We start from the raw sequence: 16,394 nt of genomic DNA on the forward strand, positions 1-16,394 counted from the left end.
AATCCATCAAGTGTGTCTTGCTGTCCAGCAACAAGGAAGGTCACGATTTGTTGTCCATAGCTCCCAGCAGCCCAAGGGGCATGCCAAGACGTTTCTAAGCATTACGGGGTGCTATCCAGGGCATGTACAAGGTCAAAATTGCTGCTGTCTTGAAGTTCTGCACCTCTTCCCAGGATCCAGCCATTCCTTGGTGCGAGAAGGCTCTTGACTGCTGCCCACTTCTTTCCCAGCATTCAAACGACCTTGCCGGAGTGCTTATCTCTCTTGTCTTTGGGTAAACTCGGCACCGACTCTCTATTTTAATAGTTGCATCCTTGATTATGGTTTTAATTTGATTCACTAGGACAGTGTTAATTCTATCCGCTAAAGTCTAGTATATTAGAGAGTTAAGTGAGGGACATCTCTTAGTGACTAATCTTATTGTTAGTTTATGGATTATCGTTGAAAACCAACCACGCACGCAATGTTAGATTAATTGATTGTTTTACGACCTTAACTCCTATGCATGTGATTTAGCCTAAACTTGTTTAATCGTCTTATTATTTTATCTTAGCGTTTAAATCAGCATAAGTTTTATTTAATATTGTTCTCGAAATATTAAGCGTGCAAATTTTCTTAATCTAAATCATTCTTGCATGTATGTTCTACATCATTTCACTTATTAGTTTGGTGGGATTATATTCATGAGATTGGTTTGGCCAACTTTGGTTTTCTTTTCCAACAATATTGTTTCATGAGTGTGATAGGAAATACTTGAGTTCGCAAGCAAAATTAGCAGTGATTGGTGACAAACAGCAGGAAAACTGTTGATTGCAGCAGAAAACAGCCACGATACAACAACCCTTTCGAGAAATATGGAGAAAATTGAGAGAAAAATGAAGGACTCCACTAGCCAATGCAGGAAAACAAACAAACGATACAAGTTTCTTCAATTCGAGAGGAAGAAACAACTCTCCAAATCTCTAGCCAAACCTAGAGCCCAAAGGAACAACCCCACGATCTCAAATTTGATTTCAAACTCAAGATGAAACACTAATTCTAACATTAGCAACTAATTAAAGCCAAAGGAGTAATACAAAATCCCTAAACAGCCCCTAATTCAAATATTTTTCTCCAAACTATCTTTAATCAAGGTGTGGGCCCCATAGGAGCAGCCGACCCTCTCTCTTTACCTTCCTTGGGCTGACGGCTATAATAGAAAATTGGTCCACTAGGGACCAGTTCAATAGGGGCAGCCAGCCCCTCTTGGGCTGGCCTAACATTACTCTCCTCTCAAAGACTCACCTTATCCTTAAGGTGAAAGGAAGGAAACTGTAGCTTCATTCTCTCATATGGCTCTTAAGTGGCCTAGAAATTGGGAAGGTCCCTCCATCTGATAAGCATTTCCTTGTTTTCCCTTTTGTCCGATCTGGCCCCTCTTAACTCTAGTGGTTCTAAGACCACTTCCAACTCCTTTGTCAGTGTAGTTGGCTACACCGCACTCACTGCATGCTCCCTTAGAGCTCTTCTCAACTGCGACACATGAAAGACTGGGTGTATGGTGGCAGATGGGGGTAACTTTAATTAACATGCCACTGCTCCGATCTTGTCCACAATCTCGTAGGGGCCAAAATACCTCGGGGTCAATTTCTCGTTCCTTCTATTAGCAACTTATTTCTTCCTATATGGCCTTAGTTTCAAGAACACTTTCTCCCCCACCTCATATTGGATGTCTCTCCTATGTGTATCTACCTACCATTTTATTATTTGTTGTGCCCTCAACAGATATTTCTTTAACTCCTCAAACACCTTGTCCCTCTCCTCCAAGTATTGCTCAACTAAAAAGACTGATGTGCTTCTTCTCCCAAAATGCACTAAGTGTGGGGGGTTCTCTTTCGTACAACACCTTAAAAGGAGTCATCTAAGAAGTAGAATGGTATGAAGTGTCGTACCAAGACTAGGCCCATGGCAACCATTTTGCCCACATCCGTAGTGTTTCAAAAGCAAAACACCTCAAATAGGTCTCCAAACTTCGGTTCACCATTTTGCCCACTCCATTAATGAGATTGTCATGGAAGCCAACAGTAAATCTAATGGCCCATGATTAGTGGTGTAAACAAGTTGAGTAAAGCTTGAACTAGGGGTAACTTGAGCTTGGCTCGCTCACCCAATGGCAGGCCAAATTCAAACTTGAGTCAAGTTCGTCTTGCTAGAATAAGAGAAGGTTCGAGCTAGCCTAGCCAAAAATTCAAAACCCTTTAGATGAGAGATTGTTAGAGATGGAATCGATTGGAGCTTGTTCGAGAAGGTTGTGACAGGACCAAAGGCATTCCAAAACTCATTAATGAAGTTTGTTGCAAAAGGAAGTGATGAAACTATCAACATTCCAGGAACTTGCGATTGGAGCTTGCTGGAGAAGGCAGCAAAAGATCAAAAATGTTTGAAGAAGATGTGAAGGAAGCTCACTAGACGATAATGCAGTGATGGGACTAACGACATTTGAAGAGGATGCAAAGGAGCTCACTAGAGAAGGTAGTGATGGGACCAATGATGTTTGAAGAAGAAGTGAGACATCAAACCTTGAATCAAATGATTGGACCGCTGAAGAGATTGGATTTTTTTTTTTTTCAATCGAGTTGACTCCCAACCCGAGCTAAGCTTGAGTTTGTATATTATATGAGCTAGGCTCGAGCTCACATTCGTGATTTGATAAGCTCAACTCGTAAGCTTGTTAGTAAATCGGGTTTGAGGAACTTACACCTACTTGTGACAATAAGAGATAATTGATGATATTAAATTTAATAGAGGTATTGATAATGGAGGAAGGTTTCACTACATGTATAGGAGTCAAAGAGGCCATGATACCATCTAAGTTGGAGGCAAAGTGTAAGAGGAGGTCAACTTATTAATATCGAAATTGTGAAGAGTAGAGGAGAAGAACGGAGGAGTGGCAAAGTAATGAGTAAAGATAATGTTTAAAATGATATAATAGTATAGACAAAGGCTAGTTTAGTGAGTGTTGTGGTTAGCCATGATAGTGGCATGCAATAAGTAGTGTGCTTCGATGGGATAGTAGTAGCAAGTGTTTAGGGAAGGGAAGGAACTCTAGCGATCTATGTTGGGGGTGGATTTAAGTGAAGTACATTTGAGTGATCATGAGTTTGAGTGTCAACGATGTTAAGGTTGAGCGTAAGCTAAGTTGGGGATTGGGTGACAGGAGCGGAAGGAGAGGCAAACAAATAGGTCATGCAGGATAACAATAGTGGTTAGCATTTTCTTACTTTGATTATATATCGAGAGGTATTGGAAAGGAAATAAATTATTATGTTTTATTGACTAGTAAGAGAGCCTACAAATCGGCACACTCGAGAGTATTATAAAGAAATAAACCATCAGCATTATATCCTTAATTATGGGAATATCTTCTAGCATAATCTCCTTCCCTTAATAGGAGTCTATTTAACACCTGCTAAATATGCCAACAATAAGGAAACTCTGAATCTAAATTTGGTTATTATCTATTTTTAAAAACTAGAATTTAGGTAACAAAAAAGTTAAATAACATTATAATTGTGCGGTCATCATATGTGAGTTTGGTATATGAACCGAATTGTAACTTTATATAAACTTTGGAGTGCTAAAAAAGGTGACCGCAGTGATAATGATTGCTCAAATTCTTACTTCTCATATTGTGGTGAATTCCAAGCATATGCATGTAGTTCGATTTGAATTAAATTTTGTTTATGGTAGATGGTTTGAATTTGATCTTAGTTAACTCCAATAAAAACCATCTATAGGTTAAATACCATGTCAAAGTCAACTTTCACTTTATAGAAGATTTTCACACTGGCCATTTTTGTGTGATTTCTTGCTGACGAATTGTGGAGATCCTGTTCTGAAATTGTATGGAAGCTCATAAATTTTTAGAGTAATTACTTTCAGTGCTTCCATTTTCAACGTCTAGTTAAAGCTGCACTACATTTTGAGATGACATGAATATTAAGACCTATGATCATAGCATTCTGACTTTAAACATGATTTTAGGCTGAATCATTTAAGTTGAACAGGTTGACTAGGTTTTTGTTTGAACAAAATTAATTTTTGAATTAGATCTGAATTTGGTCTTTTAGGGTTAGGGTTAGGGTTAAATAGTTGTCAATCTTTATTCGAAAGTTACTACTGCCCTATTTTTACTGCTGATGCGATTAGGTAGGCAATTTGAACATCTGATTAAATTGCTTTTGCAGATTAAGAAACTTCAGATGCATTTGCGTCAAGAGAAGAGTATGCGTTTGATGCTTGAGAGAGCAATTGGTCGAGCATCTAGTACTTTATCTCCTGGTCACAGACATTTTACTACCCAGGTTTGATCAATTGGATATTCCTTTTTGGGACAGCCATTTTTGAAGCTTGTATTTTGTATATAAAGAGTTACAACCTTAAATTTAACAAAGAATAGTGTAAAATTACGATGATACTTTACTCAACTTAATCATAATATGCTGCACTTGTAATCTGAGCCGACTATTATCTTTGGTAAATCAAAACTGAATTCACCAAATATTTAGAGATACCGAAAAATCAATTTTGCTGCAGTTGTCAATATTAATATTAAACAATACTTTACCGTTTAAAAGAGAAGCAAACTGGTCCATCTCTGCACAACTATCCAGGCTATCCGGTCTATTAGCTACATGTCCTATCAGCCGTCCAACATCCTATGTATGACATCTGATAGCTGATCTAGAAGAAGCTATATTTTATCTCCTTTCCTTTTTTTTTAGCAGTTCTTTTCTTTTTCATATATCTGCCCAGGTTTTGCTAGTGCTGCATTTCCTCTGCTACCTAGCTGTGTTCACTATCAACTTTGTGACATTGCATTTCTCAATCCAGTAAAAACTTCCATTTTGTTCTTCCAATTTGTCATGATTGAATAAATTTGGCTTATCTACATTGTATGATAAGTCTGGCCATGATTTGAGCAAAGTCCTTGATCATGTCTTTGAAATGATTATGCTTTCTCCGATGGTTTTCTAGAGCTTCAATCTGCATTGCTTTGTGTCTACACAATATGATGAAACATTATAGTAACTGCTTAGACCTACCTTTTTGAGCACATGATTCTTTTAACCGTTCATATGGAACACTTTGTGGTTTAACTTCCACTTTATTTGTTGCTTTGCTGTCAACCTGCCTACTGTAATACATTTGTGAAAAATTGTTGACCCATATACCAAGAAACGAGGTGAAATCGGGGACTCGAGCGTCGATCAGCGGGCGCGGCATGTCACTTAAATTCTTCAATCTGCGAACTGCGGTTGAAGTAAACTTTTTCTTCGGAGGGGATCAGCGAGTGATGGGATCCCCTGGAGGATTTTCTAAGGTGTCGACCATTGGATCATCTGTCATCGTAGACCTTCTTTGGTACCCACTTCTGACGGTTTTTATTGGTGGGGGCGGATCTCTGGGAGGCTGCACCATATATCATGCCTGAGTGTATTCTTCTTTCTGCTATTCTCTCTTCGGGAAGCCTCGGTATCCATACTTCCTTCCCTTTTCATCGAGACCTCTTAGCGGTGGATTCCTGAACATGCGATTCAGGTGTCACACCCCGATGCTCAACCATGTGGGGCTTGTTTTCGCTCTTTCTTTTTCATTACTACAACATATGACAACTTTCCTTTCTTTTTCCCCTATCACAGGTGATTTTTGAAATTTCCTCTTCACTGGTCTCTTCTTCTTCACCACCTTTAGTATTCTGTATACTTTGAAGGACAGCGTTTCATGTTCTCTCCATTGGAGAATTGAAGCTTGATGATGTTGTTGCTCCCAGAAGGATTGCTTCAGCTCACTGGTAGAGTTGTTCATCTTCATCCATTTCAAATTTAAAAATTTGTTTCAGATAGGAACACTCACTTCTAGTTCTTGGGTGAGGGCAGCGTGGAAGGATGGACCATCAGTAGTTACCGAGATCATAGCTCCTAGAAGGACAGCTTCAGCTCACCGGTAGAGTTGTTCCTATTCATCCATTTCAAATCTGAAAATTTGTTTCATATAGGAACACTCACTTCTGGCCCTTGGGCGGGCAGTGTGGAAGGATGGACTAGCAATGGTTATTGAGCTTGTAGCTCTGCATTCTTCTTCCTTTTTTGCCTCTCTATCAACTTTCCTCCATATGAAGAAGCTTCAGCGTTATGCCTTCCAAGTGTAGCAGGCTTGCTTGATAAAGCAGTGGTGTTAATAGTCATCACATAAAATTTTCCATTGACTACAACCCTCTTTGTAGCTGGGGTTTTTAACTGAGATAGTCTTTCAAAGACGGAAATCCTCTTATTAGCAGCAGTTAGAATTTGTAGGAATGACGACAGCCTTTGCAGTAGCTGCAGAGAATTTCAGTCCACTGAAATGGATGGTGGCTCCAGCACTTTCGGTGTTGATAACAATATCAACTAGCTGGATGCTAGCTCTTAGCCTCAATTGGACGGTAAAGGGTTGTTCTGCAGTTTTATTATGTACAAATGAAAAACAATGATTAGTAATCAAAATTTGATACATCACCCTACACTTTTAAAATGCGGAGATTATACAGAACAAAATAAAAGAAACAGGTAATTCAAATAAATTTAAACCATGCTTAGTGAATTTTCAATGAGATATTAAACGATCATTTTAGATTATTTAAAATTTTGTCCATATTGATTTGCTGTTACTATAGCATACTCATGACTAGCTAAAGATGGAAATTGAAGTTGTCAGAAATCCATGTGGGCTGGTCTGAAGTCGTGCGTGAGAACTGAGGCCGGGCAACTCGACGGATTGGGATCGACGGGCTTGGATCTAGGGTGTGGATAAAATAGGGAGAAGAAGTCGTGGTTCTGGCTGTAGACGGGATCTGGTTGTGGGGTAGTTCAGCTACCGGAGGTGGAGTGGAGTCAGCACGACAGAGGGGTTTGGCTGTAGATCGGGATGGACTGGGTCGGTGGGGTTTGGTAGAACAAGGCAGTGACGGGAGCGAGAGATTGGAGTGGGATCAGGCTTGCTGGAGTCAAGACCGACTGTGAGGGAGGAGATCATGTTAAGCACATGTATTCATGAGTACTCTCTCTGACATTAACCGTTTATTCGGTCTCCACTATCACCCTGCTGACCTCCTGCAGCACACTTACTAACGGCTGCCAGCTCAGCTCTTCTTCTTTATATACTCACACTGTACCCGATTCATACATAGAAAATATGACTAGAGTAAAAGCTCTTCCACAGTTTTCCTTCTCTGCTTTTCCTTTTGCTCGCCTCTTTCTCTGTGTTGCAGGTACCGCTTGCTGCTGAAGATTCACATGGTATCAGAGCTTTAGCTTCACAACAAACACAATCAGAAGATGTCCGAGAATCAAAGCTCAATAGCTCAGACGACAACTTCTTCCCTGTCTGCTTCCATGGCAGAGTTCACCGTCCCCTCCCCCCTGAAGTTCCTGGTCTCCAACATCAAGCAGATAGTCACCATTCAACTAAATAGTGAGAACTACGCGATTTGGAGTTTGCAAACCCTCAAGCTATTCTCCGCTAACGGCTTCGAGGGCTACCTCACCGGACTTCAAGTTCCTCCCACTGACGAATCCTCTTCAGATTTTCGTCTATGGAAACTAGTCGATCAGAATCTGGTATCGACGTTATACTCCACGATCTCCCCTGCAATACTACCCTATATACTGAATCTAGCTACAGCCAATGAAATCTGGAAAACCTTAGAGGGTCGTCTTCAACCCACAAATCGCTCTAGAGTGATACAACTCAAGAATGAGCTTCATAATGTTGCAATCGGAGACAGTTCTATGCAACAGTACCTTGCCCAGGTCAAGGGAATCGTGGACAACATTGCAGCGGCTGGATTAAAGGTTGAGACCGAAGATATTCTCCACTATATTCTGAACGGTCTTCCCGCAGTTTACAACTCATTCAAGACGTCGATCCGAACTTGTCAAAACCCCATCAGCTTAGAAGTTCTATATTCGCTGCTAGCAAGCGAATAAATTAATATACAAACAGAGATCCTGCAGGATACATCCATCTCTAAGGATAATGGCGCCTTCTATGCTAATTACCGCACCAACCGTGGAAGAGGCAACTCCTCTCAAACGGCTCGATCAACCAGAGGTCGCGGATACAATCAGAACTACAATGCACCGGCTGTTACTCCTAGTAATCCAACTCGCACTCCAGCAAGCAACGGCCGACCCATCTGTCAGATCTGCAACAAACCTGGGCACATTGCTACGGCCTGCTGGCACAGATGTAATCTCAATTACACTGCACCTCCTCCGCGTGCAATGCTCACTCAATCAGCGGCCAACCCCTCGACTGAATGGATGCTTGATTCAGGTGCTTCCTCTCATCTAACGTCCGAGGCCAGCCAGCTTTAATAATGCCTTCCCTATCAAGGCACGGACTCCATCTCCATCGCCAATGGCAGCACACTTCCCATTCAAAACTCAGGAGACGGTATCCTGCCCCAACCCTCCAACCGTAAGTTAATTCTTCGAAACCTTCTTCACGTTCCTTCCACCTCTCATAATCTACTCTCCATTCATCGACTAACTACTGACAATCACTGTTCCATTTCGTTCGACTCCTCCGGCTTCCAAATCAAGGATCTGCAGGACAATCAAGTCCTTCTCCATGGTAGAAGTCGCAATGGGCTCTACCCTCTCGCTGCCACTTCCACCTCCTCTCACCATGCACTCCGGTCCGATTCCAGCTCAGCTCCTCTCTAGCATGTTCGGCTCAGTCATCCTCATCAACTGATACAACAAACCTTAGCAACTTTAGATCCTAGCATATGTAATTCATCTACTACAGCTATTTGCAAATTTTGTAACATGGCCAAGAGCCATAGATTACCTTTCAAAGCTTCTAATCATGTAACCGAACCCCTTTACATCATCCACACAGATGTTTGGGGGCCGGCTCCTACTTCAGCCCACAACGGTTATAAATACTATATTGTGTTCATTGATGATCATACTCGATTTTTTTGGTTGTACCTAATGCATACCAAAGACGAAGTCTACTCTAAACTTCAACTGTTTACTAAAATGCTCCAAACTCAATTTACAAAAACATTTAAAATACTACGCTCCGATGGCGGCGGGGAATACTCCAGCCACAACCTTTGTTCCTTCCTTAATCACAATGGCATTATGCATCAACTTAGCTGTCCTCATACCCCCGAACAGAATGGGTTAGCCGAACGTAAACACAGGCATTTGCTTGACATTACTCGAGCACTTCTTCTTACAGCCAATCTTCCAAATCAATTCTGGGCAGACACTCTCCTCACAGCCAATTACTTGATCAATCGGCTGCCTTCACAAGCAATTAAACTTCAAATTCCTTTTCAGCTGCTCTATCACACTAAACCCGTATATGATCATCTGCGAAGTTTTGGTTGTCTGTGCTTTCCATGGCTGCGCCATCAAGCTCCTAACAAACTCGCTCCCCGCTCTCGTCAATGCATATTCATTGGTTATTCCCCGAGTTACTAAGGTTACAGGTGCTTTGATCTCTCTACCAAACAAATCCATATTTCTCGCCATGTGATCTTTCACGAGAACTACTTTCCATATCAACAACATCAACTAATACCACCCACAGCCCCACCTCGTCCAACCAATCTCACGCCCCTCACATTAATACCTGTTTCCACTCTTCCCACCCCTGTCTCACTACCTCCATCCTATGCTCAACTTATCCCACAACCAAACACCACAGCTCCAACATCCGACCAACCACTCCCTACCGTACCTGTCCAAGCTTCAATCCCTCCTGTCCTGCCTACACCTCCTGTACATACAATGCAAAATCGCTCCAAATCTGGAATAATCAAGCCCAAAATTCATTTTGATCTTCTAGCCACCACTACAGACACCGTCACCCCTGCTTCCTTCAACGAAGCCAATAAACACCCATCGTGGCGTGCTGCCATGAACGACGAGATCCGTGCTCTTCACCAACAACACATGTGGACACTTGTTCCTCCCCCATCCAACCACCCCGTACTCGGCTGCCGCTGGACTTACAAACTTAAACTAACTGCCCACGGTCAAATTGAGCGACATAAAGCATGACTCGTAGCAAAGGGGTTCGACCAGCAATATGGCATAGACTACAGAGAAACCTTTAGCCCAGCAGCCAAGCTACCCACTATACGGATCCTCCTTACCATCGCACTACAGCGCCAATGGCCGATCACTCAATTGGACGTGTATAACGCCTTTCTCCACAGTGAACTTGAAGAAGCCGTTTATATGAAGCAGCCCATCGTGTTTGTTGATCAACGCTACCCCAAGCATGTCTGTCGCTTACACAAAGCTATATACGGCCTGAAACAATCACCAAAACAGTGGTACACAAAGTTAACGGTGCATCTCCAGAGCGCCGACTTTGCGTTTAGCAAGTCGGATCCACTGCCCTTCTGGTTTACAAGCAGGGAGACATCTCTATGTACATCCTCATATATGTGGATGACATGCTCATCACTGGCTCCAATCCCGCCTCTATCCAGAGTTTAGTTCAATCCTTACGCTCGGCATTCTCCATTAAAGATCTGGGTCCGGTTTCTCTGTTCCTCGGCATCAGAATTACCAAAACTCCTCAAGGATACTTCCTTGATCAGTCTCAGTACGCCAGCGACATCCTCCGAGCAAGCGGTTTCTCAAACTGCAAACCCGCTTTCACCCCCATTTCGTTAAAGGATTCGCGGGTATCGTCTACCGATCCTCATATGGAGAACTCTACACTATACCGGCAGCTAGTAGGATCACTTCAGTATCTAACCATTACTCGCCCCGACATCGCCTTCGCTACCAACAGGATCTGTCAACATATGCACGACCCCTTCGTCGCTCACCTTCAAGCTCTAAAACGCCTACTTTATTATGTGAAAGGAACACTACACTTCGGTCTCCCAATTCTTTCTTCAGAACCAGTCCTAAACACATACGTTGATGCCGACTGGGCCTCTGACCATACCGACCGTAAATCCATTACCGGATTTTGCTCGTTCCTTGGCGCAACTCTGGTTTCCTAGTGTGTCAAAAAGCAAGTAACTGTGGCCAAATCATCCACGGAGGCTGAGTACCGGGCGCTCGCTGCCGCTACATTTGATACTCTCTGGCTTAGGCAGTTGCTTGCTGACTTTCAAGTTAAGCAAACCCAGCCCTCTAACATATACTGCGACAACCTATCGGCTCTCGCAATTGCCAAAAATCCGGTCTTTCATGCTCGCACCAAGCACATAGAAATTGACTATCATTTCATTAGTCATCACATTCAGACCAAGGAGATAGCTGTTCATCACATTGACTCCGACCAACAGCCGGCGGACATTCTAACTAAACCTCTATCAGTCCCTCATTTTCAACTCTTGCGAACCAAACTAACGATCATGCCTCAGGATCCTCAGTTTGCGGGGGAATGTTAAGCACATGTATTCATGAGTACTCTCTCTGACATTAACCGTCTATTCGGTCTCCACCATCACCCTGATGACCTCCTGTAGCCCACTTACTAACGGCTGCCAGCTCAGCTCTTCTTCTTTATATACTCACACTGTACCCGGTCATACATAGAAAATATGACTAGAGTAAAAGCTCTTCCACAGTTTTCCTTCTCTGCTTTTCCTTTTGCTCGCCTCTTTCTCTGTGTTGCAGGTACTGCTTGCTGCTGAAGATTCACAGATTAGACCGATTGAGCGTGGAAGGAAGGGATCAGAACTGGGGCAGTTGTGTTCGGCTTCGGTATATGGAGACCGGTCGGCTGCGGGATACTTGGAGGCGGTCGTGAAGTGAAAGAAGAATAGAAAGCTCCACTTATTCCCATTTTATTGACAAGAGCAAAGATCGATCGAGACGAGTCACAGCAATTGAATGAAGGGACGTGAGCGGTGCCGGACAACAGTTATTTGAGCAGGATTTCAGGGATTTGAGCATGTGTAAAATTCCTCAATTTTTGTGCATCGATTTGTGTGTCGGCATCCCATAACCCGTGCCATCGTCGCCTTGATATCCATGCTGATTTTCCCATACAAGGCTTGTTGGGCAAATTTACAGTCATTTTTAGGTAATTTGGACGTTCTGAACACGACGACAAAGTCTATTCTGCTATCGAACATCGTTTAGGTAATGTTACGCAATATTTTCAGACGTCAGTCGCCGATTTTGATAGTTTTTACCTGATTTGACTAAGAGGGACACCCTCTTAAGTAAATTCGACTCTCTGATCACAATGTCGCTATCTTTTTGGTGATCGGAGGTTGTTTGACCACTTAAGTGATGTGTTGCCCCCATCGATCGTTGCTCGAGTCACCGATTTCGCCTCTTTTTATGTGTTTCTTGGTATATGGGTCAACAAAAATTAATAACGTAATGCATAGAATGTGATGCATTGTTTTCCTTGCTCTCTATAGTTATTGCAACATAGCATGAACTGTGGTTGTAGCAATACTGGAATACGTGTATGCTGTAAGCTAATCTTTGTGATTTTCGGTAAGTTGAATGTGCGTTTTGCTTAGGTCAATATCTCTAATTTTAGGCTCGTGTACGTTTGTGCTTCTATAGAGCTAGAAATTCAAAGCATACTTTCATTGAAACTTTCTTTGTCCCTTTGATGATTCTTGGAAATACTTTAAGTTGTCCTTAATTTGACTTTTTTATTTGCAGAATGAAATATGTCGAGCTTGATGATTATCTTCAAAAACATAGCTTTCGATAGTTATCATAAATATGAAACAGCTAGTGTTAAGTTTTCTTTAATTTTTACAAGGCTGCTCTGAAAATAGATAAACCAAAAAAGATTGTTTTGTTAAAAATTTGATGATGGGTTTTGAAAGCTCTTGATGGTGTTGAAATTATTTATTCTCTTCCATATGTTCATTGTATGTTGATAATGTTATTTTTCTTAGCTGATTTTCGTTCCTTTAAGAATGTTTAGATTAAGGGCATTTACTTTCTTCTACGGTCATGGTTTTCTTCAGACAAGGGATCTTATTGCGGAGATTGAGTTGCTTGAAGAAGAGATAGCCAATCGGGAACAGCATGTTCTTTTTTTGTATAGAAGTATATTTGACCAATGTGTCAGTGCACCATCATCTAGGCAAAGTTCAGAAGTGGCTTCTCCTGCCCACCCAAAGAATGTTTCAAAGAAGCACCCAAGCATCATATCAAGTACATTTTGTTCGTCTAAGAAATTTTCATTGCAACCTTTTCAGGCTTTGGCTTCTATTAAAGAATCTGGGAAAGGTTCAGTTTTGCCTAAGCGCAAGTTTAGACATGACATGTCATTGAGCAGAAACACAAGCACTGCTGTTGAATGCAATGCTTCAGATCTTATGAAGGTAAGAAGCAATCAATTCCTCTTCCTAATTTTTGTAATGATGACATATTTCATATTTTATTAGTAATTGTCATCCAAAATATGTTATGTTACTTAAACTATCGCAAAACAGTAGATGGATATTGAAAGTATTTAGAGCTAAACGCACATTTCTGTGAAGGTCATGAACTATTGCATTCATATTACACAGAACAAACCTGATGCTCAGGACCTGGCCAAAGATTGTGGCCTATGTTTACGGCATACTTCGACCATGCAAAACATGCACTATAAATGCATGCACTACAGAATGTAGTATCTATTTTTTTGTCTCAAATATTCAAACATCTTAAATTAATTTTCATGAAAAATATGTTATCAAATAACAACAACAACAACAAGACTTTATCCCACTATGTGGGGTCGGCCACATGAATCCTTTTTCTCTTTTGTGTCCTGTTAACAATCAAAATTTCATTTAAATCTAATAAAAGAATGCAATTTCTAATATTTTTAATTAAATTCTTTTTAGGCCTACCTCTACCTTTCTTAACATAGGACAAATCTAAAACATCTACTCTCCTAACCAGATCATTGGAAAGCCGACGTTTTATGTGACCAAACCATCTAAGGCGACTCTCTCTAATCTTATTTACCATTGAAGCTACTCCAACCTTTTGACGTATATACTCATTTCGCATTTTATCTCTAAGAGTGTAGCCACTCATCCATCTGAGCATCCTCATCTCTGCAACAATAAACCAATTTTTATGCTTCTCCTTTAATGGCCAACATTCTGTGCCATAAAGCATTGCAGGTCTCACCACAATTTTATAGAATTTTCCCTTAGGTTTGAGGGATACTTTTTTTTTTGTTACACAACAGGCTCGATGCATTCCTCCACTTCAACCATCCAACTTAAATTCTACTAATAATATCCCAATCTATTTCATCATTACTTTAAACAATATATTTTTGATATATAAAGTGTGTACTCCTAGTAATGACATGATAACCACAATCCCCTACTAAATCTATTACTACTAAAATTACACTCCATGTATTCGGTTTTAGATCTACTCAAATAAAAATCATTAGACTCTAAGGTTGATCTCTATAATTCAAGGTTTCCTTCAACTCTCTCTCAAATCTTATCAACTAGAAGAATATCATCGGCAAAAATCATACTCCAGTATACATACTCTTGCAAATGTCTAGTAAGAACATCCAAAACTAAAGCAAAAAAATATGGGCTTAAAGTTGATCCTTGATGTAATCCAACTGAAATAGAAAAATACTTGGTTAAACCACCTTGTGTTTAAACTCAAGTAACAACTCCTACCTACATATCCTTAATGACTTGAATATAAGCATTATTAACTCCTTTCTTTTCTAGAACTCTCCATAGCACTTCTATTGAAACTTTATCATATGATTTCTCTAAATCAATAAATATCTATTGAAACTTCATCATTTTCTCTATACTTCTCCATCAAACCTCTCAATAAATGTATAGCTTCCATAATAGATCTACCTAGTATGAATCCAAATTGATTTTGAGAAACATTAGTATCACGTCGTAACTTATGCTCAATAACTCTCTTCCATAGTTTAAAGGATTTATGTCATGATCATTTGACAAATTTTATGCTGATTATTGACAATTTAACACAACCCTCCATTGTTCTCAGATAAGGCTTGAGACCTGACAACAACAATGTTAAAACTTTATGTTATCAAATAAACATGATTAAATTGCCATTATGCTAAGTATTAAATTACCATTATGTTATCGTCTTACAAACTTTATGTTATCCAAACTAGAATTTGCTAGGAAGTTAGCTTTAACAAATCATCTTTTTTTACGCCAAGTATTGATTAGAGAACAATGTGAGCATGAATCTGAAAACTCCCTACATGGATATTCTCTTGGTTAATGCATGTCAGAAGGAATAGAAAGCCACTCTATTTTCATATTTTTCCAAGCAACGTCAACTACAGATTAAGCTATATCCTCCTTATACTTTCATAATGCTCATCTTATTTGTCTTAAAGGTTAGGATTAGATCCAGAATAATCTTAACCTCACCTGATATTACCATACCATCAAGCCCTGATCATGTTCTATTATATCTTTGATTTCATTATGCTAGATCATACTACATAAAGTATGCCCTTCAAACTCAATCTTGGAACAAAATTTATTTTAGTTAAATATCTTGCCATCTAAAAGAGATTTTTATTCAATAAACAACTTTCTAGATGTTGTAAAGTAACTTTCTATATGTTATGCTCTATTATTTATGCATAGCTGTAAAAATTGAACTGGACTTGCCAATTCAACCATGAACCCTCGGTCGGGTTGGCCGGTCTAATCTACCTTAAAAACCGGCTTCACATCAAATCGGCAAAAACCGGCGGTTCAACCGATGAACCGGTTCTGGTTGGAAAGAATAAGTAGGTTCTATAAAAAAATATTTTTTTAATCAAAATTTAATTAATATATTTTAGTTTATTAAATTTTTTTAACTTTTTTAATTTTTTTAACTTTTTTAATTTTTTTATTAAATATGATGATTAATTACACCATAATATATGCATGTTATCTCACATAATGTGGTTTGTAAAAAGTGTGTACTTTACATTATATATAGGGTAAAACTACCTCAAACTCTTCATATGATGTGGGATTAAAAAGTTGCATAAATATTATATGAATTAGAATATGCATTGGACTTAGTTGGACTGCACATTTGGGCTAGTTGGGCTATGAATTTGGGTTGGTTGGGCTGCAAATTTTTTTAATGTATATTATAAATTTGTTATAATCTATATTATAAGAATTAATAATATAATATAATTTTTTAATATTATAAATTTATATATTATATTAAATATCAAGGTTGTGAAAATCGGACCGGACAACGAACCGGAAGAATTAGAGGTTCATGGTTCGACCGGTTGAACCGGGGTCGAACCGGATGACGTAATAAATAATAATATAATTAAAAGTAATAAAATTAACATAATAATAATGACAATTTATTCAT

The 16,394-nt window shown here is 39.8% G+C and overlaps 1 protein-coding gene across 3 annotated transcripts in view; it reads left to right on the forward strand.

Moving 5' to 3' along the window:
- Positions 1 to 16,394, forward strand: part of LOC110101098 — a 35,220-nt gene that overhangs the window by 9,624 nt on the left and 9,202 nt on the right. For all 3 annotated transcript variants that reach the window (XM_020828873.2, XM_028695086.1, XM_028695085.1), the window contains 2 exons: positions 4,227 to 4,343; positions 13,007 to 13,366. In XM_020828873.2, coding sequence (XP_020684532.1) covers positions 4,227 to 4,343; positions 13,007 to 13,366 — 477 coding nt within the window. The remainder of the gene's footprint in view (positions 1 to 4,226; positions 4,344 to 13,006; positions 13,367 to 16,394) is intronic.

This window comes from Dendrobium catenatum, unplaced genomic scaffold (assembly GCF_001605985.2).
Source record: "Dendrobium catenatum unplaced genomic scaffold, ASM160598v2 fragScaff_scaffold_621, whole genome shotgun sequence".
NCBI classification, from domain to species: Eukaryota; Viridiplantae; Streptophyta; class Magnoliopsida; order Asparagales; family Orchidaceae; genus Dendrobium; species Dendrobium catenatum.